General features: G+C 28.2%; 2 protein-coding genes, 1 long non-coding RNA gene and 1 pseudogene across 3 annotated transcripts; 2 read left to right on the plus strand and 2 right to left on the minus strand.

Moving 5' to 3' along the window:
• The first annotated feature begins 8,520 nt into the window (after window positions 1-8,520).
• On the plus strand, window positions 8,521-10,160 carry LOC110651547 (F-box/kelch-repeat protein At3g23880). The gene has a single exon (XM_021806911.2). It carries the CDS (start codon window positions 8,750-8,752, stop codon window positions 9,914-9,916), a length of 1,167 nt encoding a protein of 388 aa, XP_021662603.2. The 5' UTR covers window positions 8,521-8,749; the 3' UTR covers window positions 9,917-10,160.
• A 608-nt stretch (window positions 10,161-10,768) lies between these two features.
• On the plus strand, window positions 10,769-21,901 carry LOC110651546 (probable ATP-dependent DNA helicase CHR12). Its single transcript, XM_021806909.2, has 12 exons — window positions 10,769-11,217; window positions 13,695-13,854; window positions 14,685-14,749; window positions 15,210-15,398; window positions 15,731-15,880; window positions 16,307-16,699; window positions 17,901-18,166; window positions 18,286-18,504; window positions 19,196-19,403; window positions 19,487-19,640; window positions 19,810-20,412; window positions 20,628-21,901. The coding sequence occupies exons 1-12, from the start codon at window positions 10,993-10,995 to the stop codon at window positions 21,362-21,364; spliced, it is 3,369 nt and encodes a 1,122-aa protein (XP_021662601.2). The 5' UTR covers window positions 10,769-10,992; the 3' UTR covers window positions 21,365-21,901.
• Window positions 16,110-17,955, minus strand: LOC110651548 (uncharacterized). Its single transcript, XR_002494201.2, has 3 exons — window positions 17,720-17,955; window positions 16,865-17,187; window positions 16,110-16,592 (listed from the first exon to the last, which is right to left on the minus strand). It is a non-coding gene; the product is annotated as an uncharacterized LOC110651548 (long non-coding RNA).
• A 1,038-nt stretch (window positions 21,902-22,939) lies between the features above and the next one.
• LOC110651545 (RAN GTPase-activating protein 2-like) lies at window positions 22,940-25,444 on the minus strand (annotated as a pseudogene).
• Between the last annotated feature and the right edge of the window lie 1,757 nt (window positions 25,445-27,201).

Below are 27,201 nucleotides of genomic sequence, written 5' to 3' on the forward strand. Positions count from 1 at the left end.
TATGAATAAATTTTTATTTAATCAATTTGGGATGTAATTAATTAAAATATCTAAATATCAATTTAATTCTTTTTATTTATATATTAATAACAATTTTTATAATTATTTCATTTAAAATGTAATAAAAATATTTTATTTAAAAAATAATTTAGATTTCATAAAATTTTTATTTTTTTAATCTTATGTATTTTTTGTAAAATAATTTTTTTTATAAAAATATTATTATTTTATATAAATTTATAATATAAAATAAATATATTTCATAAAAATTAAAATTTTAAAATATCGTTATTTTTTATTAATGTAATAAATATTAAAAATATATTATTTTTTGAATAATACTGTAATTTTATTTATTTTTAATTATCTTTATTTATAGTTAAATTTTTAATGTAATCATAATTATAATTTATTTTTAAAATTTTACTTCCATATATAAAAATATAGTTAAGAAATAATTTATGTATAAAAATATAGATATTTAATTAAAATTTAAAAATAACTCTGTTTAAAATTAATGATAATAAAATATAAATAATTAAAATATTAGTTATCATTGTATTTTATATATAATTATGATGAAATAAAATATTTAAAAGTTTAAGAAATATTAAATAATAAATTTATAAAAAAAATTAATAATTAAATAAATATTAATTAAATATTTTTAAATAAATAAATTTTGAGAATAATAACTAATAACTTTAAAATAAATAATAAAAAAAGTGCAAATCAAAAAATGATTTGAGAACATTTAAGTGAAATAAAAATATTTAGTGAGAGGAAAGTGTCTGATGTGTATTAAATGTTTTATATGATATATTATATATAGATAAATAAATGAAAATTATTTAAATAAAAAATAATTTATAATTAAATATTATTTGATTAAAAAATTAATAAAAACATTTAAATTTATTTTTTATAATAAGTAAATATTTCTTATTTACTATCGTCATAAGTTGATCAAAATAATAATAATAATAAGTATTAATTAATTTTATAAAATTGAAATAAAAGAATATTAAATTATTAACATAAAAAATAATACATACTAATTATAAATAAGTTAAATTTCTATATTTTATTTTTATAACATTTTATGTCTCAAATATTTTAACAAAAATTTCATAATAAAAATAATAGAAAATATAACAATATAATAAAAATATTTATTAAAGATATGAAATAATTTTAAGATTAGTTAAATTATATGATAGCTAATTATGATATCATAAATTAATAGTTAATTTTTTTAAAACTAAATATTATCAATGACTTATTATTATTATTATTATTATTATTATTATTATTATTATTATTATTATTATTTTTACATAAATAAATTCAAAAAAATAATATAAATAAATTTTAAATATTAAATTTAATCATAAAAAGTCTTAATTTTTAAAAAATAAATTCTAAAGAGAATAATAATTTAAATCATAAATATTAAAATAGTATTCTAGATAATAACAATAATTAAAAAGGAAATAAAAAAATTAAATAATAATTAATATTTATAAAATAATATCAATAATTTTTAAATATTACATTTAATTATAAAAAGTATTAATTTTTAAAATTTAAATTTTAAAAATTAATAATTTTAATCATAAATATTAGGATAGTATTATAAATAATAATAATAATTAAAAAAATAAAAAATTAAATAATAATTATAATTAATAAGAGTATTTATGGAATGTGACATTTGGCAAGCTTTTCAAGAAAAATGCCACGTGTTATTTTTTTGAAAATATCTCTATTTTTTCAAGGAAAATATCATATATAATTCTCTTGAGAATATCTCTTCACTTTACATATATACTAGTATAATGTTCATATTATGCATTTATAATTTATAATTTTTATTTTTTAATTAAAATTTTAATTACATTTCAAATAAGATAAATTATTATTAAATAATTTTAAATTAAAAATTTTCTTTTATTTAATTTAATTTAAATAAATTTTTACTTGTTATAATAATAAAATTTTAATTAATTTATTATATAATTAATTAAAATACCTATTTAATTCTTTTTATGCATATATTAATAGTAGCTTTCATGATTATTTCATTTAAAATGTAATAAAATATTTTATTCAAAAAATAATTTATATTTTATGAAATTTTTTTATTTTATTTCATAATTTATGTAAATTTATATTTATTTTTTATAAAATAGAGAAAATTATATTAAATTAATGAAAAAAATAATATTATTTTAAAAATATATAAATATAATATTTTTTGTTATTAATATAATAAAAAAATAAATTGCAAATAATGAATTGAATTATTTAATTTTAATAATAATAAAAATATATAACATTTTTAATAATTAAAAATAACATTTTATTATATTATTTTTTAAAAATATTATATTTAAGTGTAAATTCTATTTTTTATTAATTTGATATATTTTTTATAAAATAATTCTTTGACAATAATGGTTATCACTTTACATAAATCTATAATATGAAATAAATATATTTCATAAAAATTTAAATTTTAAAATATAATTATTTTTTATTAAAATAATAAATATTAAAAATAAATACTATTTTTTAAAAAATATATTCTATAATTTAATATCATAACTTTAATTATTTTTAATTATCTTTATTTATAACTAAATTTTCGATGCAATCATATTTACAATTTATCTTTGAAATTCTATTTTCATATAAAATATAATTAAGAGATAATTTACGCATAAAAATATAGATATTGAATTAAAATTTAAAAATAATTATATTAAAAATTAATAATAATAAAATATAAATAATTAAAATATCAGTTTTCATTGCATTTGATATAAAATTATAATGAAATAAAATATTTAAAAGTTTAAGAAATATTAAATAAGAATTTTATAAAAAATAATGATTAAATAAGTATTAATTAAATATATTTAAATAAATAAATTTAAAAAATAATAACTAATAACTTTTAAAAGAAATAATAAAAAATAGTATAAATTAGAAAAAATATTTAAAAATATCTAGATAAAATGAAAATACTTGATAAGAAAAGAGTAATTAATGTATATTAAATATCTCATATAATATACTATATATATACCAACAAATAAAAATTATTTAAATAAAAATTAATTTATAATTAAATATTATTTAATTATAAAACGATAATAAACATTCAATTTTAACTTTTGTAACAATATAATGTTTCCTATATACTTAAATCGTTGTAAGTTGGGCATAATGATGATAATAGTAACAAGCATTAATTAATTTTAGAAAAATGAAATAAAAATAATATTAAATTATTAATATAAAAAATAATATATACTAAATATAAATAAGTCAAATATCTATATTTTATTTTTATAAGTTTTTATGTACACTATATTTTTTGTCTTTTATTTTTTTTAATAAATATTTTATAATAAAAATAATTAAAAATATAAAAATGTAATAAAAATATTTGTTAAAGATATGAAATAATTTAAGATTAATTAAATTATATGATAGTTAATCATAAAGATAAAAATTGATGATTAATTTTCTTTAAACTAATGGTCATCAATGATCTTTTTATTATTACTATTATTATTATTATTATTATTATTATTATTATTATTATTGAGAGTAACATATGGTAAATAATATTTTTACATAAATAAATTTATAAAAAAAATAATATAAATAATTTTTAAATATTATATTTAATCATAAAAAGTCTTAATTTTTTAAAATTAAATTAGAAAATAATAATAATTCAACCATAAATGTTAAGTTAGTATTGTAAATAATAATAATAAGTAAAAGAAAAATAAAAAAATTAAATAATAATTAGTATTTATAAGATAATATAAATAATTTCTAAATATTATGTTTAATTACAAAATGCCTTAATTTTTAAAAATTTAAAGAAAATAATAATTTAAATCATGAATGTTAAGGTAGTATAGTAAATAACAATGATAACTAAACAATAATCAGTGTAAAAAATAATATATATGATTGATTATGATATCATAAATTAATGATTAAATTTTTTAAGCTAATAGCCATCAATGGCGTTTTATTATTATTATTATTATTATTATTATTGTTGTTGTTGTTGTTGTTGTTGTTGTTGTTGTTGTGAAGTGTAACACGTGGCAAATAATATTTTTACATAAATGAATTTATAAAAAAATAATATAAATAACTTTTAAATATTATATTTAATCATAAAAGGTTTTAATTTAAAAAATATAATAATTTAAATCATAAATGTTAAGATATTATTATAAATAGTAATGATAATTAATAGAGAAATAAAAAAATCAAATAATTATTATTATTTTTAAAATAATATAAATAATTTTTAAATATTACAATTAACTTCAAAAGATCTTAATTTTTAAAAATTAAATTTGAAAAAAATAACAATTAAAATAATAAATGTTATAGTAGTATTGTAAAAAATAATGACAATTAAAAGAGAAATAAAAAATTTAAATAATAATTAGTACAAAAGAAAATATTTATAGAAGGTAACACATGACAAACTTTTTAAAGAAAATATCATGTGTTATTTTATTAAAAATACCTCTTTACTTTATATATATATACTAGCATAATATCCATGCTATATATGGACAATTTATAATTTTTATTTTAAAATTTATTTTTTAATTATATTTGAAATAAGATAAATTATTATTATTAAATTAATTTTTTATTAAAACTTCTCTCTTATTTAATTTAATTTAATTTAAGTAAAATTTTATTTGTTTTAATGATAAAATTTTAATTAATTTTTGGTGTAATTAATCAAAATATCTATTTAATTCTTTTTACACCTATATTAATAGTAATTTTTATAGTTATTTAGATTAAAATGTAATAAAATTACTTTATTCAAAAAATAATTTAAAATTCATGAAATTTTTATATTTTATCTCATAATTTATGTAAATTATTTTTTTTTATATTACAGAAAATATATTATATTAATAAAAAAATAATGTTATTTAAAAATATATAAATATAATTTTTTATTGTCAATATAATAAAAAATATGTTAAATTATTAATAATGAATTGAATTATTTAATTTGAATAACAATGAAAATATATAACATTATTATTAATAAAAAATAAAATTTTATTATATTCTTTTTTAAAAATATTAATCTTTAAATTTTTTAAAGCACAAATTTTTTCTATTAATCTAATATATTTTTTATAAAATAATTCTTTCACAATAATGGTTGTCGTTTTACATGAATTTATGATATAAGATAAATATATTTCATAAAAATTAAAACATTAAAATATCATCATTTTTTATTAATATAATAAATAATAAATGTTGAAAATATATACTATTTTTCAAAAGAAATATTCCATAATTTTAATATTATAACTTTATTTTTTTTAATCATCTTTACTTATAAATAAAATTTTCAATGTAATCATATTTACATTCTATTTTTTAACTTGTACTTGTATATATAAAAAAAACAGTTGAGAGATAATTTATGTATAAAAATTTAAATATTTAATTAAAATTTAAAAATATTTCTATTAAAAATTAATGATAATAAAATATGAATAATTAAAATATTAATTATAATTGCATTCGATATATAATTATAATGAAATAAAATATTAAAAAATTTAAAAAATATTAAATAAAAAATGTATGAAAAAAATAGTAATTAATTAAATATATTTAAAAAAATAAAATTTGAAAATGATAACTAATATCACAACCCGAATTCTGGGCTAGACTAGTACAAGGACTTAGGTCAGCATAACACCCCTAAAACCCGTAGTAAGCCTAATTATACCTAGCCAAACTCTAACACCCATAATTATAGTTAAATTTCAAGGAAATAAATGGACAGAGTCCAACAATAAATTAAACTATCTAATGAAGAGTTTTTAACTTATATGACCTGTAATCACAATATATCAATATCTAGAGAGTTTAGCTCACCATCACAATCTTCAGACAAACATATATAATCCAATGAGAGTTCAGCTCCCTTGTCCCAAGTAAATACTCATTCCATACATACCAACATAACCATGTAATATGTTACAACTTTAAAGAAATAAATTACTACTGCCTCAAATTAAAATTAGAACACTACTAACACATGCTGAGTTCTATATTAGAAAACAAGAAAATAAAATTAAAATAAAACTTCGACTGGTAAATGTACGAGAAAGAAAACAGGTTAATCTCAAAGAGCCTTCCTGTCACTTGGGAAAAATAGTTGAACATGAGTGAGCATTTGACTCATAGAGTAATATATTATATTTAAATACAAGTTCTATAACTTTCTAAGGCTAATACATCTCTAAGTATGAAAATACAACATATACAAGCATATTTAACTAGATTCAAACAATACTCACACAAAATATAATTTGGAGTACTTACACACTCTTGTGTCACATCAGTGTATATAAATATAAGAGTTGATCCCTTATACAGCTTTCTTACTCTAATACCTGTCAGCGAGATCAACTCAAGCATGACTTTCTCTTAATAATCCAAATGCAGGGTTCAACGAGATTAACTCAAAGTCATACTCACCCTTACTTATTAACAAAAAGGATTGGTTCCAGCGAATCAAGTTCCAGTCGTTCTACCCATCCTACCCATATCCAATATCGAACCACAAGCACGCTGACATATGCACACAGCTATGAATTACCTTAACGCGACACCCATAATAATTTCATCAAATAAATATATAATACAAACTATGCCTAAGATTTATCTATATACATATATTTATAAGTGAATACATGGGCATGCCTTAAATATACAATAATATTGAAATTATAATTAAAATTAATATATACTCACAGATTAACCGGAGATCACTGAGGCGGCTGAGCGGAGGAAGATGATTGATCCGGATCACCTAAACAATTATATCCATAAATTTATTAATATTAAAACAAAATAAGAAAATTAAAGAGTAAAAAACATCATAAATTTATATTGAAAATCCGATAGAATTTTTCTTATACCTATAATCTACCAAACTTGCTAGGCAACTTAAACAACATTTCTATATCCAATGGCCTCAAGCCCACAACAACATCATATTGCCTCTGCTAAGCCTACCAAACCAGTAAAAAAATCATTTAACTACACATAAAATAATTATTTAAAAATTCGAGATGTTACGATTAATAATTTTTAAAAGGAATAATAAAAAAAAGAGTAGATTAAAAAAAATTGAGTATACTTAGGTGAAATGAAAATACTTGGTGAGAGGAGAGTGATTGATATGTATCAAATGTCTCATATGACATACTATATCTAGACAAATAAATGGAAACCATTTAAATAAAAGTTTAATTTTATAATTAAATATTATTTAATTGAAAAAGATAATAAAAATATTTAAATTTAATTTTTATAATAGTAAAATGTTTCTTATTTATTTGACAATTTCAATTCAATTGCCAGAAGTTAGCCATAATGATAATAATATCAAATATTAATTAATTTTAAGAAAGTGAAATAAAAGAATATTAAACTATTAACATAAAAATTAATATATACTAATTATAAATAAGTCAAATTTCTATATTTTATTTTTATAACTTTTTATATAGGCTACACTTTTTATCAATTAAACTTTTTAACAAATATTTCATAATAAAAATAATAGAAAATATAATAATATAATAAAAATATTTATTAAAGATATGAGATAATTTAAGATTGATTAAATTATATGATAGTTGATTATAAAATCATAAATTAATGATCAATTTTCTTTTAATTAACGGCCATCACTAATTATTTATTATTATTATTATTATTATTATTATTATTATTATTATTATTGAAGGTGATAAGTCATAAATAATATTTTTATATAAATAAATTTATTAAAAAAATAATATAAATATTTTTTAAATATTACATTTAATTACAAAATTTTTTTTGTTTTTTAAAAATTAAATTTTAAAGAAAATAATAATTTAAATAATAAATATTAATATGAAATTATAAATAATATTAATAATTAAAAAAATAAAAAAATTAAATAATTATTATTATAGAAAAATATGAAAGAGATTTATTAATAGAAAGTGATACATAATAAATTAAAAAAAGTACTATATAATATATATTTTTTTAAAAATATCATTATATATATATATTATCATAAATTATTCGTATTTAATTATAATAATTCTTAATTACGTTAAAACCCCACCATGTGAGTAAGATGCTTTATTTATTCATTTATTTATTATTTTTACCGCATCACAAACTGCCAAGCTCCATATGGCATCCGAAACAGTGGCTCCACAGTCTTCAAAAAGCGACTATACTTGGCAATCCTGAAACAGAAAAACACAATCAACCTAGCTTACAATTTTTTTTTTTTTTTTTATCTATCGGAAAGTGTAACTTAATTATTAATCAATTAAATTAATTATTTCTCTAAATCACTGTAATAATCTAAAAATTATAAAAATTAAATAATATATTATAAGACTCTAAATTAAAATATACTTATAACCTCAGGCTCAAATATGAAATCTTTCCAAGCCCACCTCATCGTCAATCTAGACCAAACCTACTTGCTACTCGGATACCTGTCAATGGGTTAACTTCATTTTCTTTAAATTCGTCAGTCCATGTTATCCTCAAAAAGGGCATCATTTCGTTTCGTCAAAGCCTCCAGGAGCAAGCAAGCCTACAGCACTGTTAGAATTAGAAACCCTCTCCCTCTCATCGATTCGACATGGCGGTGGCAGCCAAGTATCTTCCTTCTGATGTTGTTTCGGACATCCTCTCCAGATTGCCGCTGAAATCTCTGGTCAGATTCAGGTGTGTATCGAAGCCTTGGCTTCAATTTATCACCCACTCTAGATTCCCTTTCTGGCTACTCTATCGCCATCTCTCCTGCGATCCTCTTTCACACTGCCCCCATAACCAGAGCAGTCTCATTCTATCTTATAATAAACGCACAGAAGTTGAAGGATCAGAGTCTAAATTGTATTCTTTTGGTGGTGGGTATCAAGAAGATGCTTTCAGTGTGGCTGTGGAGACTGATTTTCCTCTGATCAGAGGAAAATCTTTCGAGATCAAGACTGGTTGCTGCCACGGCATGCTCTGTTTATCCATTGAAGATGATGATACCCTTGTTTTGTGGAATCCATCTATTGGAGACTTTAGGACATTACCCCTCACTGAAGAGGTAGGTATCTGTGGGGGAGTATGTGGGCTCGGCTTCGATTCGAGCATGGATGATTATAAAGTGGTGAGTTTGTGTGAAAAACAGGTTCATGTTTTTTCAGTGAAAAGGAACTTGTGGAGAAATCTTGGAGAGTTAGCTTACTCTCTTTTCTATGAGGGGGTTCCTGCAAATGGATGTCTTTATTGGGCTGCTAGTAAGTCCCACAAATTCGCAGACCGAATTTTATGTCTCAATCTATCGGACGAAACATTTAGGGAGGTTCCTCCTCCTCCTTTTGATCCATCCAATTCTCGACCTATTTGGTTTCAAGAAGAGGAGGACTTCTTTGTAGTGGCTGAATTGAACTTGCTGCTTTGGGGGAATTCGCTTTGTGTGTTTCGCCAGTATGACCAAACGCTGTGGGTAATGAAGGAAGAGAAAGAAGAAAATGGTGGGGTGAGAGTAATTTGGAAAAAAATGATGACCATCCCCAAAATCTCAAATCAAGAGCCTAATTATCGAGTTTATTATCGCTTGAATCCAAAATGCTTCACCAAAACTGGTAAACTTGTGGTCTCTGTAAGACGCAAGTGGTTTGTAATGTATGATGGAAACAAATATCAGGACCTTCATATTCAAGGACTCGGAGATGGCCGCTATCAGAAGGCTATTGTCTACACTGAAAGCCTAATTTCACCTGGCAGCATTCGTGGGATGAATGATATAGACTAAGCTTTGCAGCCTGCAGGGTACTATTATAGTTTTCAATGTAAAAACTACATAGATTCTATTGATGTCCATTGTCTTTGACGATTATAGGAGTTTTATATTATGTTTCCCTTTGACTTGGAGTTTTGAAGATGCAAAAATTGACATACTGTTGGAAATGTCATAGGATTTTTGATGTTTTTATCTTCATCTCCACCTTTACTGTTATTGTACCTTTCCAATGTAAGATCCTAGTTTCTGGTGCTTACTCTGTATACAGCTTTTATCACCTGATATATATGTATCTGCCTTTTAACCAAAACAAAGAAAAGTCCCCATAGTTTTATGTGTTGCATTTAAGTAGGATATTTTTAAATACACAATTATATATAAATAATATTTTCCATAATTTTTATGTTTATTAAATTTATTTTAAAAATAAAATTATAATGAAATTAATTCACGCATAAAAATATTATTTCAATAAAATATTTGCAATAAAATCTTTTATAATAATATAATTTTAATTATTGAATTATTAAATATTTAAATATTTATGTTATAAATTCATAAAAAATTAAGTTTACATAATTTTTTCTCATAATTAATTAAATCTAAAAAATATTTTAAACAGAAATTTAATATTAAATTACAAGAAAAAATTATCTAAAATTAATTTTTTATAAATTTAAAATATAAATATTTATATTTTATTTATTTCATAGTTAAATCTCACAATGCGGGAGATTTAGGGTAATACAAGTAAAATATCGGGGCATAATGGCTATATAAATATAGCCATGGGGCCAATTTGTCAATTGAGAAAAAACTAGAGACGCGTTTGGTTAAAACAAATATAAGGAAATAATACCGCTCCGTAATTCGACCCATTCTCAATCTCTTCTCTTCCTTAAACACAAAACCAAAAGAGGGAGAAAAGGGCCGAAGGGAAGTTTTTTCCCAAAGCCAAAGAAAGAAGCGAATTATAGAGAGTGAGGCAGCCAGCCAGCCAGCCAGCCAGCATAGTCTATGTTTTACATCCTTTAATCCTATTCATTACAAATACCATTAAAAAAACGACTGTTGAAATCATTCCCGCCATGGTGGCTCAGCTTGACCACCACCCGCATCAACACCGCCAGGAGCCAAAACCCTCTTCAGACAACTTAGAGAAGACAACGTCTCTCATCTCTGCCCTTAACCTCGTATCTCGTGACCTCCCTCTTCCTCCTGACCTCTTCAAAACCGTCTACTCCATCTATTCCGGTGCTCAAAATGCCGATAATGGTACTCTTGACGGTGAGGTCCACTTTGAGAACGAACTGGTACGTGTTCTAGAGATAGCCATTTGCTTTTTTGATGCTGGGATTTCTCTACTGAAGGGGTGCTTTGAAGTTTAGTTTGGACTGAATTGTGAATTTGAGGGGTTTGGCGGCGTAATTGGGATACCTTTTTCTGAATTGCGTGTTCCGTTCGGATTCTGTGTTTTTGAGGAGAAATTTAAGATTTTAGCTCTGGGATTTTGTTTTATGTTTGGAAAATTTGAGTTTAGGGTTGTCTGTGCATCTGTTCTTGTTATCTGTGCTTGTTTTATGGTACATATGTGATGCAATTTGGGATTTCTGGACTCATGTTGCACTGCTTTTAAGCCCTTACTAGTTGCTACCATAATTTTCTCATTTGAATTTATGAAATTTTAGGGTTCTTTGTGGTTGAGTTGATGCGAAATTTTAGATTTCTTTGTGGTTTGATGGCTTTTATTTGTTGTTTGTTATACTGCCATTCTATGTATTTCTAGTGCTACATTTGATTCTAGCTGGCTTCTGAAGCACGTGTATTTTTCAGAGGAGATTTAGAAATTATTATCTTTAATTAGGTCATATCTTTATATGTTAATGTTATAATTAATCTAATTATTCAAATATAATATTGATTTAATTGTTATCTTAAATGCAATAAAATAAAATAATTAAAAATATATATGATATATTATAAGGTCTTTTAAAAAGTATGAATGGATGAAGATGCTGCTTAGAAGTTAAAACGACAAATTAATATTGTATGCGAGTTAGCTTAGGGTGTTAGGTTCTTAAATTTTATTGTTATTATTTTTTTAATTTCTTAAATTTTTTTGGCTTTGGCATTAAAATTTTTGTATTGTAAATAATATAAAAATAAAGAATATTTTTATCAATCCGACTATATAAACTAAAATCTATAGAAAACATCACCTATAACATTAAAATAACAAAGATGATATAAAATAATAAAAAGAGACAAAAGTTGGAATTATATCTTACATATAAATTAATTGATGAACCTTGATTTTTATACTATAATTGCTTAAAGAAAATGATTTAAAAAAAAATGAAAATAAAAAGCTCCATGTATGAAGATATTAAACTATAATAGTTTAATTTAAATTAAAAAAAATTGATTTTTTGAATACATGTTAAATAAGTTATGTCTAATATTTTTATTTCTGTTGCAAATCAAACAGGAATTATTAGAATCTCTTCTTAAATGAACAGACAATGAGAGCATGTAAAATGAAATAGGAATTCTAAAGCTGCTACCCTACTACATTTGCATGCCAATATAATCTCAAAATTAGTTTGCTATTATAGAATAAATACATGGTTATTATGAATGTTCTATTATTAAAATTTTAATCTCATATTTTAAATCATTAAAAATTTATACGAATATCTCACATTACTAATTTCTCTTGAAGTTTCAATTTCACGGCAAATCAGTATATAAAATAAATCATGCGTATAAATAAAATAAGTTAAATAATTTATAAAAACTTAATTTTAAGTTAAATCTCAATTGATATAGATTCATATAAATTTAGAAATATATATTAAGCGCAATAAATATTGATTTCCAAATATATTAGGGATACTCATATTTTATTTTATAATAAAATATAAAAATTTATACTGATTTATTAGAATATATAAAAGATTATTAGTCTATATTTTTCTTAAAAATATTAAATATAATTCAATAAAATAATTTTATTAAAGTTATTTCTTGAAAAAACGCAATGTTCATATGAAGATGAAGTTTGCATGTTTAGGCAAAGTTATGAAAATCACATTTAAGGTTTTGTATTAACTTTAATATAATAAGTTAAATAATTTTAATATGGTAAGAATATTTATAGGATTAGGATTGTAAAATTATTAAATTATAAATAAATAGTAGAGAAATTATGTGTGCAGTTATTAATTTTATGAAGCTTGGATTTTTTTGGTTCCTTTATGCTGTGTTTGGATGGAAGGATTTGAAATGAGAGATTTGTTTAGTTTAAATTTGCCATGACAGTTGGGACCGGCTAAGCACAAACTACTTAGGCGGAGTTTAAATCTCATCATACCTCATGATATGGATTAGTTTAAATTATTTGAATAAAATTTTATTTATTGTTTACTTAGATTTATGGTTGACAATTGATTTGAAGTGGATTTGGGATGACTCCTTTAGGGAACATTTTAAATCCAGACTCAACTAAGATTTTCTTTTTAAATCTTTTTTTTCAACTATTAACCTAATGTATATTCATGGCTCAAATTAATTAAAGAAACCTATAAATGATCAAATTTGTATGTCACATTTCAAATTACTACATCCATATGCAAAGTGTTCTTTTTGGAAAATTTCCTTTTTTTATCCTTTTTCTTCTATAATCACCTTCTTTGTGTTTTTTAGTTCTAATTTCATGTTAAAATTGGTCTCTGTTTTTTAGATTCTCATCTCTGATTTATCTCTTTGGAATGTTGATTTTTTTGCGCAGCAAGATGACCCAGGGATTCCTGTGGGAGGAGACTTGATGACTAACCTTGAGGATGCACTATCAAAGCAAAGGCCTAAATGCATGTCAGGTTTTGTACTGGGGGAATCAAGGGAAAAGCGATATCAAGGCCATATTCTGCATCGCCTACGTGAACTTGAAGGTTGTCATCTTTCATAAAGAATTATTTCCTGGCAAATCTTGTTCTTCCCATGGAATATTTAATGAGGGAAATCTCAATTTGTTCCTTCTGCTTGTGCATTAAGCAATAATGAGTCAATGTTTGTAGCTAGAAGATCCATACGTGCTAATAGTAGTGTAGTCAAAAGCACAAAAGGAGCTCGCTAAAGAGCATAAGCATAGTGATTGAGAGAAAAGTGCTTTTACATATGCTAAGCGAAGGGCATTTAGAAAAACAAGTAGATTTTGTGCAAACAAGAGTGCAAAGCGCACCAAAAAAAAAAAAAAGGCAAACTGCAAAGAGCCTCATCTTCAAGGCCAACGTTGGAAGATATTGAGACTGATTTTGATGAAGATTTTAATGGAAATGGATCTTATTTTAGAGATGAGGATGAAAGTATTGAGGAATTTGATGGGAAATCTAGTGAGGATCTCTAGGTTATAACTATGAATTTGAATGCTAAAAACTTTTGGATATTTAATGATTTCTTAAGGATTTAAATTTTATATAGAGAATTGTATTTTCTTTGCATATTATATTATTAGTTAATTTTTAAAGAATTTTGTGCTTCCTTCAATGAAGCGCGCCATTTTTGCACTTTGCGCTTTAAGCGATGGGGTGATGCATCACTTTGAATGCGCCTTATGCTTTTAACTACCTTGGTTAATAGTAGAGTTTTAATAGTTTTATGATAATGATTTTGCTAGTTAGATTGTCTAATTTCCTTCTTTTTTTAATGTATCTTTGTAGATAAATTTAGATTATGGTTTAGATGACCTTTAGAAAGGATTACTTAAATTATGTTTTGTCAGAACTGCCTTCAACCAGAGGCGAGGACCTGCAGACCAAGTGCTTGCTTGAACTCTATGGATTAAAGGTAAACTTGATATGTTATAATTGCCAGTGTTATGTCAAGTTTGTGCTTGTTCATAAGTTTTTATTTGAGAGTAAAAGCTGTCATCTGAATTGATGATAAGACAGAATTTGGTTGCTTTACAGTGGAATGATATTTCTCCAAGAAACTTACTGTCTAGTTGGATGAAAAACAATTCACTATCTAAAAGTAGAATCCTGTTTTATCCTCTTTCTATAAACATGTTGAACTTTATTGCTGATTCTTAGGAATGCTCTTTTTGAGGAGTTTTTGAGAGCCTGTAAAGCAAACCTAAATTTAGCTCAATTATAAGTCACTAATTTCTTTTTTGGTATTTTGCTGGATTCAATGCTAAAGAAGCTTTTTCGTTGATGTTAGTGGATGATTATGTTTATTTGTTCTCTTTGGGGATCGAGGGATGACATATGTTTTGTCCTTGTGGGCAAGTACTTTTTTCTGGCAGCTAGCAGAGTTGCAAAGGAAAGTGCGGTCTGAAGTGAGTTCAGAGTATTGGCTTTGCTTGAATTGTGCATCTCCTGATAAGCAGTTATATGACTGGGGTATGATGACACTGCGCCGTCCTTTATATGGCATAGGAGATGCTTTTGCAACAGAAGCAGATGATCAATTCAGGAAGAAATGGGGCTCGGAGGTTATTCTACTTTCTTCTTCTTCCTCCTTTTTATGAGCAGAGTCACACAAACACATATACATGACTTTTCCTGAACTAAACTCATATTTGAAAGGGGAAGTTTGCGAATCTAGGGCTTCTAGATGGTTAGATGGTAGATATTTTATATTATTTGTAGAATGTTCGGCTTCATCTCATCAATTTGCCCTATAATGTAACTCTGGCAATCTAGAAGCTTTGGATAGTAACACACATAAAATGACTAACTCAGAAAAAAAAAATGCTAGTTGAGTGTCAAATATGTATTGACATTATGATGTGATGATGTAATGAAAAAAAAAATATTGATGCAGAGGCTCTCAAGGTTAGAAGAAGAAGAAAGGAACCATATAGAGACTAGAAAAAGAAAATTTTTTGCTGAAATACTTAATGCAGTTCGGGAGTTCCAATTGCAAGTTCAGGCTTCTCTTAAGCGCAGGAAGCAAAGAAATGATGGGATCCAGGTATGTTGTTGCCTCGCAATTTTTTCATTCCTTATGTTTCTTCTCATGCTTATATACATTTGATTGAAAAGAAAGCTTGACGTAGTAGATGGATGTCAAAACAGCTGTCTGAAATTTATGTGAACTATGGGTGCTTGTGGTGAATAAAAAGGCAGCACCTATTTTCTTTATAGTTATTTTGACATCAAGGATTAGATACCCTATTAGTTTGAAAAACAATAACAGAAAGTAAAGAAATAATAAGCATATACTACTTTGAAGCATCCTTAACTAATACTAGTATGAATTTCATACTATGAAATGAAGTTGTTTCTTTCTAGGTATCACTTAGTGGATGGATTTACATGGTATAGTAAATTTTGTAGGTATAGTAGCTTGATTGATCATTACTGTTCTTGCCATAACATAGAGTAATGGGTATTGTAGGCATGGCATGGTAGGCAAAGGCAGCGTGCTACTCGAGCTGAAAAGCTGAGGTTCCAAGCCCTGAAGGCGGATGATCAAGAAGCTTATATGAGATTAGTAAAGGAGAGCAAGAATGAGCGACTTACAATGCTTCTTGAAGAGTCAAATAAACTCCTTGTTAATTTGGGGGCTGCAGTTCAGCGTCAGAAAGATGGAAAACATTCAGATGGCATTGAACCCTTGAAAGACTCAGAAGCTGATTCTCCTGAGTTGGATCCTTCAAGAAATGAAAGCCCAGGGGATACACCTGAGGAAGATGCAGACATCATTGAGTCTGATCGCAATGATGATAGTAGTGATTTACTTGAAGGTCAGCGGCAGTATAACTCAGCCATTCATTCAATTCAGGAGAAGGTAAAAACTAAAGCCTTGTGCTCTGCATCATTTCATTTTCAAGCTTTTTGTGTGCATGTCTTTGTTAGTTGATTTCCATGTTTTAAAGGTAGTAATTTGGTATTTCTGTGCAATAACTAAACCTCTTGGCATAGTATTTACTATTAGCATGCAAATAACACTTACAAGATTGAGAGTTTATATGTGCTTGCAATTTGAACCTTGTGGACTAAAAACTTTATTGACAGTGCCATTATGGCAGTTTCTGTATGGCCAACCAATGAACCTTTAAAATGTTTTAACTTGTGGGAATTTCTAAGCACAAGTGCCTGGATTCAACTCTTAAGAGAAATAATAACCGTTGGGATTGTGTTCTGATAGCCCTTTTAGAGACCCTTTTAAGAGGCTGGACCCTGCTTAAGTGAGATCAATCCTGAGCAGTGGCCTTTCCCCCTTTAGAGATTAGCGCGCATGATTAGCCAGTATGGATCATTTTTCCTGTCATTTTCCTGTCAGACAAAATTTGGTTATTTTGATGGGTAGGCAAGAATATTTAATTAATTTCAGCCTTGATGACTAAGCTGTCAAGTTGGAGGCATGTAAAAAATGGGTCCTTGGCTTGTGATGAAGGGTCAGTTTGGGAGTTTTGGCCTTTTTGTATTTTGTAATGGGCTTAGGTTGTTAGATGAGGTATTTAAGCTTTTATACTGATTTGGAATGGTAAATTGTTTAAAGCTTTGGGCATGGTTAGAGAAAAATGTAGCTTTGGCACAAGGTTGATTAATTGAAAAAAGGCTATGTAGCATATTTTCTTCAGTGGCTAAATATTGAAATTAGGGTCTGTTCTGACTTCTGAGAAGTTTGATTAGTGGATAAAGAGGGAAAAAAAAATGGGATGAATTTAGATGCTGATTAGAGTGGTGAAAGAAGGAAAATTGAGGGTTGCCAGGGTGTTGTTAGAGTGCTGTATCAGCTGAATCTAGAGAGAGAGAGAGAGAGATGATAAAAAATATGAGAAAAAAAATAAGAAAGAGATCATACTTGGCAAGCTGTCATTGAAAACAAACAAAACTGCTTCTGCTTACTTCCCATGTGGCCTAGCTAGAGCTGTGAGGTTCAGCATTCTTTTGCTCTTATGTAAATTCTTGATGTTGCAGAATGATAACTGCAACTTCCCGCTTTTGTTAATCGGAGCATCTAACTAATTTATATTGTAAATCAGGTAACAGAGCAGCCATCCATGCTTCAGGGTGGACAATTAAGATCATACCAGTTAGAAGGGCTTCAGTGGATGCTGTCTTTGTTCAACAACAATTTAAATGGAATATTAGCTGATGAGATGGGATTGGGGAAGACGATACAAACTATTTCATTGATTGCATATCTGAAGGAGAAGAAAGGCGTATGTGGACCACACTTGATAGTGGCTCCAAAGGCTGTACTACCCAATTGGATCAATGAATTCTCAACATGGGTTCCTGAGGATGAGTATGTGGAAAGCTTTGCTTGGTTTTACAATGTCTTTCTCAGGATGCGAATGTATTGTGTGCACATACATGCCATGTACCATTTTCTTTGAAATTGCTCATATTTTTTCTTCCTGACAGGATCAAAGCTATTCTTTATGATGGGCGTCTAGATGAGAGAAAGGCATTAAGAGAACAGTTATCAAGAGATGGAAACTTTGATGTGTTGATCACACACTATGATCTAATCATGAGAGATAAAGCATTTTTGAAAAAAATTCACTGGCTTTACATGATCGTTGATGAAGGGCATCGATTAAAGAATCACGAGTGTGCTCTTGCACGAACTCTTGTCTCCGGGTACGATGCTACGATTACACAAGTCTTCTATCTCTTCCTATATTCTTTGCTTTGCCATGCACAATTGTACAACCCGTCTTTGCTTACAGTTTTTTTTTATTCTTTTCTTTTGAATGATGGCATCTACTTTATCTAAACCAGCCAAGTTGTTTCCTCTTTATGTCAGTTGTCAAGCTTAATCATGTTACAGTCTGCCCAGCCTTAGGCTAAAGCAGTTTTTGGATAGCAAAATGCATTTGGAGTGTAGCATGTGTTTTGTAAAGAAATTACGTTGAAGGAGTAATTAATTGTGCTTGCAGACTTCCTGAGGACATAGAATCTCTTCCGGTTCTATTTCTGCCAGCCTGGATTGTCAGGCAGTATCGGAATTTAGGATAGCTGGACTGTTCCTTTTTTTTTTTCCCCTTTTGCTGTCTTTTGTCTTCAACTTGCATTTCTGAACTTTATTTCTGTCTTGAAAATAAATGTAAAAAATTTAAATATTTTTGCCTTTTTTTCTCTTGATAAGAATCAAATTACGGTCTAACTACATATGCTTCCAATTTTACTTTGTGATGGTTGTTTTTTGCTTTTACAAGTCTAGTTTTAAGGTTACTTATGTCCTTACTTTTCTCAGGGCTCAATTTTGGATATATTTTTTTTTTCAAGAATATTAATAAAGTTTTCTGATTAAATTTTAAATGGTATGCAGCTACCAGATCCAACGTAGACTTTTACTAACTGGAACTCCAATACAGAATAGCTTACAAGAATTATGGTCCCTGCTTAATTTTCTCCTCCCAAATATTTTTAATTCAGTCCTGAACTTTGAGGAGTGGTTCAATGCTCCTTTCGCAGATAGGGGTGATGTTACTCTTAATGATGAGGAGCAGCTGTTGATCATTCGACGTTTGCATCATGTAGGTGTTGCTTTTGACTTTTTTGAAAGTCTTCATTATTCTTTTAGGACATAATTAACCTTACATATCTCCTTGATTCTCAGGTTATTAGGCCATTTATATTGAGGAGGAAAAAAGATGAGGTGGAGAAATACCTTCCTGGAAAGTCCCAAGTTATACTGAAATGTGATATGTCAGCATGGCAGAAAGTATATTACCAACAAGTTACAGAGATGGGCAGAGTTGGCCTATCTACTGGTTTGCAGTCCATGTGCCTTTTGTCTATATGTTTTCATCTTATTGAATTACACATTTTTATTTGGGTAATAACAAAAAAAGAACACAAAGTTTTGCTAATTTACTATTGAGTGTCTTGGCACTTGTCAATTCATGCAACATAACTTGCTATGAAAACAACAATTTGCAGGCTCTGGGAAATCAAAAAGTCTACAGAACTTGTCCATGCAGCTCAGGAAGTGCTGTAACCACCCATACCTCTTTGTTGGAGAATATAATATGTGGCGGAGAGAAGAAATCATGAGAGCTTCTGGAAAGTTCGAACTACTTGATCGTTTACTTCCAAAACTTCGTGCAACTGAGCACAGAGTGCTGCTTTTCTCACAAATGACCCGTCTTATGGACATTCTTGAAATTTATTTGCAACTACATGATTATAAGTATCTTCGACTTGATGGCTCAACAAAAACAGAGGAAAGAGGATCTTTACTAAAGCAATTCAATGCTCCAGACTCACCTTATTTCATGTTTCTCTTGAGCACTCGTGCTGGAGGACTTGGTCTGAATTTACAAACAGCTGATACTGTAATAATATTTGATAGTGATTGGAATCCTCAAATGGACCAACAAGCAGAGGATCGTGCACATCGTATTGGACAAAAGAAGGAAGTTAGGGTCTTTGTGTTGGTTAGTGTTGGATCAATAGAAGAGGTAATCTTGGAGCGTGCAAAACAGAAGATGGGAATCGATGCCAAAGTTATCCAGGCAGGACTTTTTAACACAACATCCACAGGTATGCTAATGTCATTCAATTGATTAGAAATATCCACGATGTATTGCATGTTTACAGAGTTAGTTACTTTCATACACTACATTCTGCCAAAACTCCTTTTATCTGTTGCACGCTTGAGACTATAATATCTTCCACAAAATCCCTGCTAGGCTTTTTCCCCCCTTTTTTGGATGAATGGAGCACTTGTTTAATGTGATTTGTTATTGCTTGTGCAGCACAGGACAGACGAGATATGTTAGAGGAGATAATGCGCAGAGGAACAAGTTCACTTGGAACAGATGTGCCAAGTGAGAGAGAAATTAACCGCCTTGCAGCCCGATCACCAGAAGAATTTCGGATTTTTGAGGAGATGGATAAGGAGAGAAGGCAAAAGGAGAATTATAGATGTCGTCTCATGGAAGAGCATGAGGTACCTGAATGGGCATATTCCACGCCTGACAAGGAAGACAAAGCTAAAAGGTTTGAGCAGAATAATACTGCTTTCTTGGGTAAGCGGAGAAGAAAAGATGTCACTTATGTTGATACTTTAAGTGATTTACAATGGATGAAGGCTGTAGAAAGTGGACAAGACATGCCAAAGCTGTCAAATAAAGGAAGGAGACGGGAACATCTTCCATCTGAGGGCAATGAATTAGCTAGTAATAGTACTGGAACAGAAAAAAAGGCTCAGGAACTGAAGAATGATGTCATGCCTACAGCAAGTGAGGGAACGAGTGATGATACTTTTGGTTCAACCCCAAAGAGATTCAAGCCTGATGGAGGGATTCATGGAAAACTTGAATATCACGGGGTAGAAAAGTCTGAACATCAAGGAACCAGAGAAAATAGTTGGAGTGGGCATGTATTTACATGGAATACCCATAAGAAGAAGAGATCTAGCTATGTCATCCAGAATTCATCATCTGATTCCAGAGGGCAGAATTCCAATGGAAGAGGAAATGGTTGGGTCTGATTTAATCTTCCAAAGTAAGGATGGGATCCTGAAAAGTCCCTGAGCCCTTTTATCTTTTGTTGCTAATGTGTAGGACATGAGGCTTGAATGGGACCGGTAACCTGCGAAGTCACCTCTCTAACTGCTTGCCTGTTGATTATGCACAATCTATCTCTGTTCTGGCATCTGCAACTTCGGTTGCGCAAATCAGCAATCATGTAACATTAGCCCAATTTATGAAATGTGCCGCTTCTCACCTTACCTCCAGGGACTGCTTTGGATTGGATGAGGAATGCAAAGCTGTGGCCGCTTCTATTTAATGGGTACTTGTAATATCATGTATCAGGAAGAATGTTATACTTCCTCCTAATTCATGAAATGTGCCTTTTATTATTTTTTTTTTTCTGGCCTTTCATTTTTGAAGTCGTATGCTTATTTGACAAATTTTACACAGCGATGTGTCATAAATGAGAGGATTTTGGTTGGAAATTTGTATTTTTGTGGCCATAGGCAGGCTGAAGTTTCTGAATATGGAATAAATATAAGTGGATCTAGATATGGTCACAGGTCCAATTTGGATTGAGAATTAGACTGAAGTCTACAAGTGCTCCATTTATGAGTTTGAATTAAAACAAACTGATTCGAATCGATATATTTTCTCAAATCAGATCGAATCCAAAACTAAAATTGAGAGATTCTGGATTTTAGACCGAACAATACTTCGCAACTTAGAAGTGTAGGCCCTGGCTCCGTGAGTTGGGATTAAAAATCGATAATTGCGGTAATTCTGCAGTAAGATGTCTATTTCTTTCTAGTGTGTGAATGGTGTGGTTTTGAAACATCACATGATTAATTTATTAAAAGCAAAATTGATAAGAAATAGCGAATTAATTAATTAAATCAGTGTTTGTGACAGGAGACACGTAAAAAATTTGTTTTGTAATCTGCAACCGAATCTTGTTATCCCACTAACCAAAATGAGATAAATGGTTAATGAAAAAAAAGGATGAAAAGATCCCACTAAACATGCCTGCTAATAGAACATTAGTTGATTCAGTTTCAATTGCATCTCACAGCAACTGTTCTACTCAGCATTCTAAGATTGTAAAGAACATTCTCTCCTGCATTAACTATCTTCCAAGGATTAAATACTAGAATAGAATGCATGAAACTTTTCCACAATAAGAGAATCTCTATTCCTCTCCGTAAACTCTAAGACTACTCAGTTTGGATTCCAAATCATGCTGACTACCCTCATCCTCCCTATATTCTTCATTATCATCACATCCTTCATGACTATTCTTGTTATTTTTGTGGCTTGAAATTTAGATATATTTTTTCATTACCCGAATTATAATAACCCGAAAGTTTCGCGCTGTGACCCTATTGGGATAAAAAAGTGAGATCAGTGGTGGACTTTGGGCACGGGCTAGTATAAATATTGTAATATTCTACCCTTTTTGCAGTAGAGTTGTGAGATATTCGGGAAACATGTGTGGGTTAAGTTTTTTAGAGTTCTTATTAGTTGTATCCGTGGATGTAGAGATTGAACCACATTAAATCCTGTATTATTCTTCTTCTATTTTCAATACTGTATGATTGTACGATTTGTGTGTGTGCTTTATATTTGTACGTGCTTGTTATAACAATTCTCATCCAAGGGCCCAAGCATGTCAGGGAATTTCTTAAAAATTTCCTTCACCTCATCAATGCCTTCATCAGAGATGAAATTCCCATTTATATTCAGCAATTTAAACTCGGGCTTCTATACCACAACTTGTGACAAGACCCAACTCCGAGCCCTTCCTATGGAGTTGTTGCTCATATCAACTTCATTCAACTGAAGGTGGCCTTCTTCCAAGGCCTTGCTAATTTGGATAGCACCTTCATCCTTCAGCTCATTTTCAGCCAAGTTCAACTTTCTCAGATTCTGTTTCACTGCTATGCAAGCAGACAGAGCAGGAGCAGCTTCAGCTCTTATGTCATTTCCAGCCATATCCAATACCTCAAGTGTAGGGGCCGATTCCTTGAGAGAATTAGCTAGGGCAACAGCACCCTCATCTTCCAAATTCAGGTAACTTAAATAAACCTCATTTAGACCTGCATGCTTGGAAAGAGCTTTACTCAGAGCAACTCGAGCTTCTGCACCAAACATGTTGTCTCGCAGGTCAAGTTTCTTCAAATGAGTGCAACTCTCGAGTGCTTCTGACACGGCAATTCTTCCTTCTGTGGCTATTCTCGTTGAAGAGCATCGAAAATCTTCCCGTAATGGGGAACGTTTCAGAACCTCAGAAATGGCAAGTGCCCTGGGATCTCCTGTCATATTATTATGGAAATGAAGGATCCTAAGCTTCTCTGTGGAAGGAATCAATTCACAAACTGCTAGCGCAGCTTCCTCTGAAATGCCATCATTCATTAGATAAAGCACCTCCAAGCCACTCTGTGATTGAAGAAGTGCCCCAAAGGCTCTTACACCCTTCTCCCCCAAGGCATTGTTTGAGAGGTTCAAGGACTTAGAGCAGAAGAAAATATATTAATAACATCAAGAGCTTCTGCCTCTGGTCTTCCAGCTATGAAATCTGACAAATCAACTTCCTTCAACTGATCCTTGATGGCAACCAAAATTGGCTGAGCAACAGGGCGGCTTCTAGACCAAAGCTTCTATTACTAAAGCATATCTTACTATAAGAATTTCCTGGCTCCTTTAATGGCTTTAGTATATCCTCAGCCTCCCTCGCCTCAATAAAGGATAGTGGGCCTTTAGATATATCGAAAACATTATTATGGAACGCAACAGCTTTCTCAGATGCCCGGACTTCTCTGTCCTCCTTTTGTGAAGAACGTCTTTTCAGAACTTCCAAAATTAGCCTACTACATTCCTTTGCATAAAGCTGCACAGCAGACCCTCCATCACCATCTGGCTCCATTTCATAAAGTTGGTTTGCAGTGACAAAAGCAACATGTTCAATTCTTTTGGCATTCTCCTCAGCCTCCTATTTGCTCAGAATGCCATACTTCTGGGTGAAAATTGACTTAGTTGTGAGATTTCCAGTAATGCGTTTCGCAAACGTTTGTCTTGTGTTTTGGCTAGGTGGCCATAATTTAATTGAGAAAGGGTGGTGTTGTGACTTCATTGTTGCAGTATCCATTGCAAAATAAGAAGCTGCAAATGGAAGCTGCAATACATTAGCACTTGCATTTCAATTAAGTCAATTAAAAAAAAATTCCAACTAACCCAAGGAAAGAAGGGAGAGAAGAAAGAGGATTAAAATTGCTGTGGATACCCTAAACAAACAACTCAACTAAACTCAAGTAAATCCTTAATCCTTACCAAGGCGGGGTCAGCTTCAGCTATATGGATGCTTTTCCCCAACTGCAGCTATGTGAAAATAAGACCGAAATTAAAGATTTCCAGAAACTCACAGTTCTGCAAAGCAACAATAGGGTTGAAAATGGTAGGAAAATAAACAAGATTGCAAAAAGAAGAGAGAGAAACGAAAATATTTGAAAATAAAATTTACAGAAGGTTTTTGATTCCTATGAATTTCACCAGCAGCATTAATCCATTAGTTCAAGGAGACGTATTGCCAAATATTTGCTCATCTACCTATTCAATTTCTTTTAAATAGACACTATTACCTTTTAGACTAGAGAAATGGTGCCCTATACCACAAAGCGACAGAACTGGATGGTTTAACATTCCTATGCATGCAGTTCTCTGCCTCATTAATTTTATTTCATGGGCAGACCATGAGATTTCTGCAACTATTAACAAAGTATGGGAAGTCTTTGTCCAATGTATCAACGAAGTAAAACGGTGTTCCATAGCCACCAGAAATACAACATACGAAGTGACAGGGAAAACAATACACAAAGCAGCAAACCCCAAGCAAGAGAGAGAGAGAGAGAACGAGCACGAAGACCTAATGCGCCGAGAAGATGCCGGGTTAATTTCATGAAAAAGAGCTCCAAATGAAACAGACGTACAAGTAAAATTGTACATTTCCTCACAGGTTTAATGGTTATCTAAAGGGAGCCAAACCAAACCAAACCAGTAGAGAACAAAACCCAATAAATTTCAGAAATGAACAAATTAGCAAGCGACAGAGAGAGACAGAGTACATAATGTGTATCGTTGTGCGATTCTGTTTGATTTTGAGAGAAAAAGCCATGTCATCTGAAATCAGAAAATTGGCGAAATCATGGGTTGATATAATAACTGATAAATTTATGTAATGCTGAGAGAGAGAGTATGATATAGAAAAATTTATATAAAAAAATAAATAAATTTTATAATAAATTGAATTTAAGTAAAATTCTCTCAAATTTAGACAGAAAATGTAAGTTGGTATTTAATATAAATTTATTTTTATATAAAAATAAATATTTAAATTAAAATGTATATGTTTAATATAAATATTTAATTTAAAATTTACTAAATTATTTTTATAAAAATGCTACACGGCTCAAATTGAGTTAGCTCAAAATGACATATTAGTAATTAAATTGAAATTTATTACCATTTTACCCTTTTAATATATGAGTCATTTATGGTGACTTATGAGCCATTTAGCTCATTTATAAGCCACTTGACTATAAAATCTCTTCATTTAATATCTACTCACCAAACAATATTTTTCAATGTCAAATTAAGATGCTAGCAGTTTTTGAAACTCTAAAAATTAATGCTATGGGAAATATACAAATTTAGAGATATTGTATACTATAAGTTATTACATATAATATATTTGTTATAAGATAAGATATATTAATTTTTAATGATAAGTTATACTATAAGTTATATTTATTTTTTTAAACTTGAAATATGATATAAATTTGATATATATTAATTGAAATGAAGTAAATAGCATTTCAAAAATGAAATTAAATATTATAACAATAAATATTGATATTAAAGTAAGTATCATATTAAAATTGGTTTGAAATTTGATAGTGGTGTTAGAGTGATAATGATGGCGGTGGTTGATTAGTGTAGGTAGGGTGACGGTCAAACTAGTTATATTTATATTTTTTCAATATATAAAATATTAAAATATGATATAAATTTTACTATATATATTTTAAATCATATATACTCCATAAACACTTAAATTTACAATCACCACTATTATCATTATTTAAATCATTTATTTACAAATTATATGAATATAGATAGATATAAATGTAAAAATAAATATTACTTGACATGATATACACTTTTAACAAATAAAATTTATATTTTCGAAAAAAATTATTATATATATACAAACACACACATTAGAGCTTGTATAATATATATATTTTATGCAATAAAATGTTGGATGAGGGCAAGTAGTCTGATTAGCATATAAGCATGCATCTCAGCGTGGTTCAAGGTTTGAGTTCTCTCTATATTAGATATTTTTTTTTTTTATAAGCACACCTAACACAATACGTTCTTTATATATGTATATATATATTTTCGTTGATTTGAAAAGCGGATGAGGGCTAATAGCCTGATTGCACATGCTCACAAGCATAAGGTAGAGGGTTCAGGGTTCGAATCTTTCCTTTGCCCTTTTTTTTTATTTATAATTCTTTATAATTCTTTTCATTAAAAAATATAATATCAAACTGTAATAATTTGAAGTATTTTTAAACCCTAATTAACATTTTTCCTTAAAATAATAATATAACAAATGTTTAAATTTAAAATTATAAGATATATATAAATCATTTATTTATATACATATAGTTTTATAGTATTAACATCACTTCACTACTATTAGAATAATCACCTATACAACGATCAATAGTTAAATCAGCACCACCTCTATAATCACCACGTATACAATATTACCACCATTATTATCATTAAA

This window comes from Hevea brasiliensis, chromosome 4 (genome assembly GCF_030052815.1).
Source record: "Hevea brasiliensis isolate MT/VB/25A 57/8 chromosome 4, ASM3005281v1, whole genome shotgun sequence".
NCBI lineage: Eukaryota > Viridiplantae > Streptophyta > Magnoliopsida > Malpighiales > Euphorbiaceae > Hevea > Hevea brasiliensis.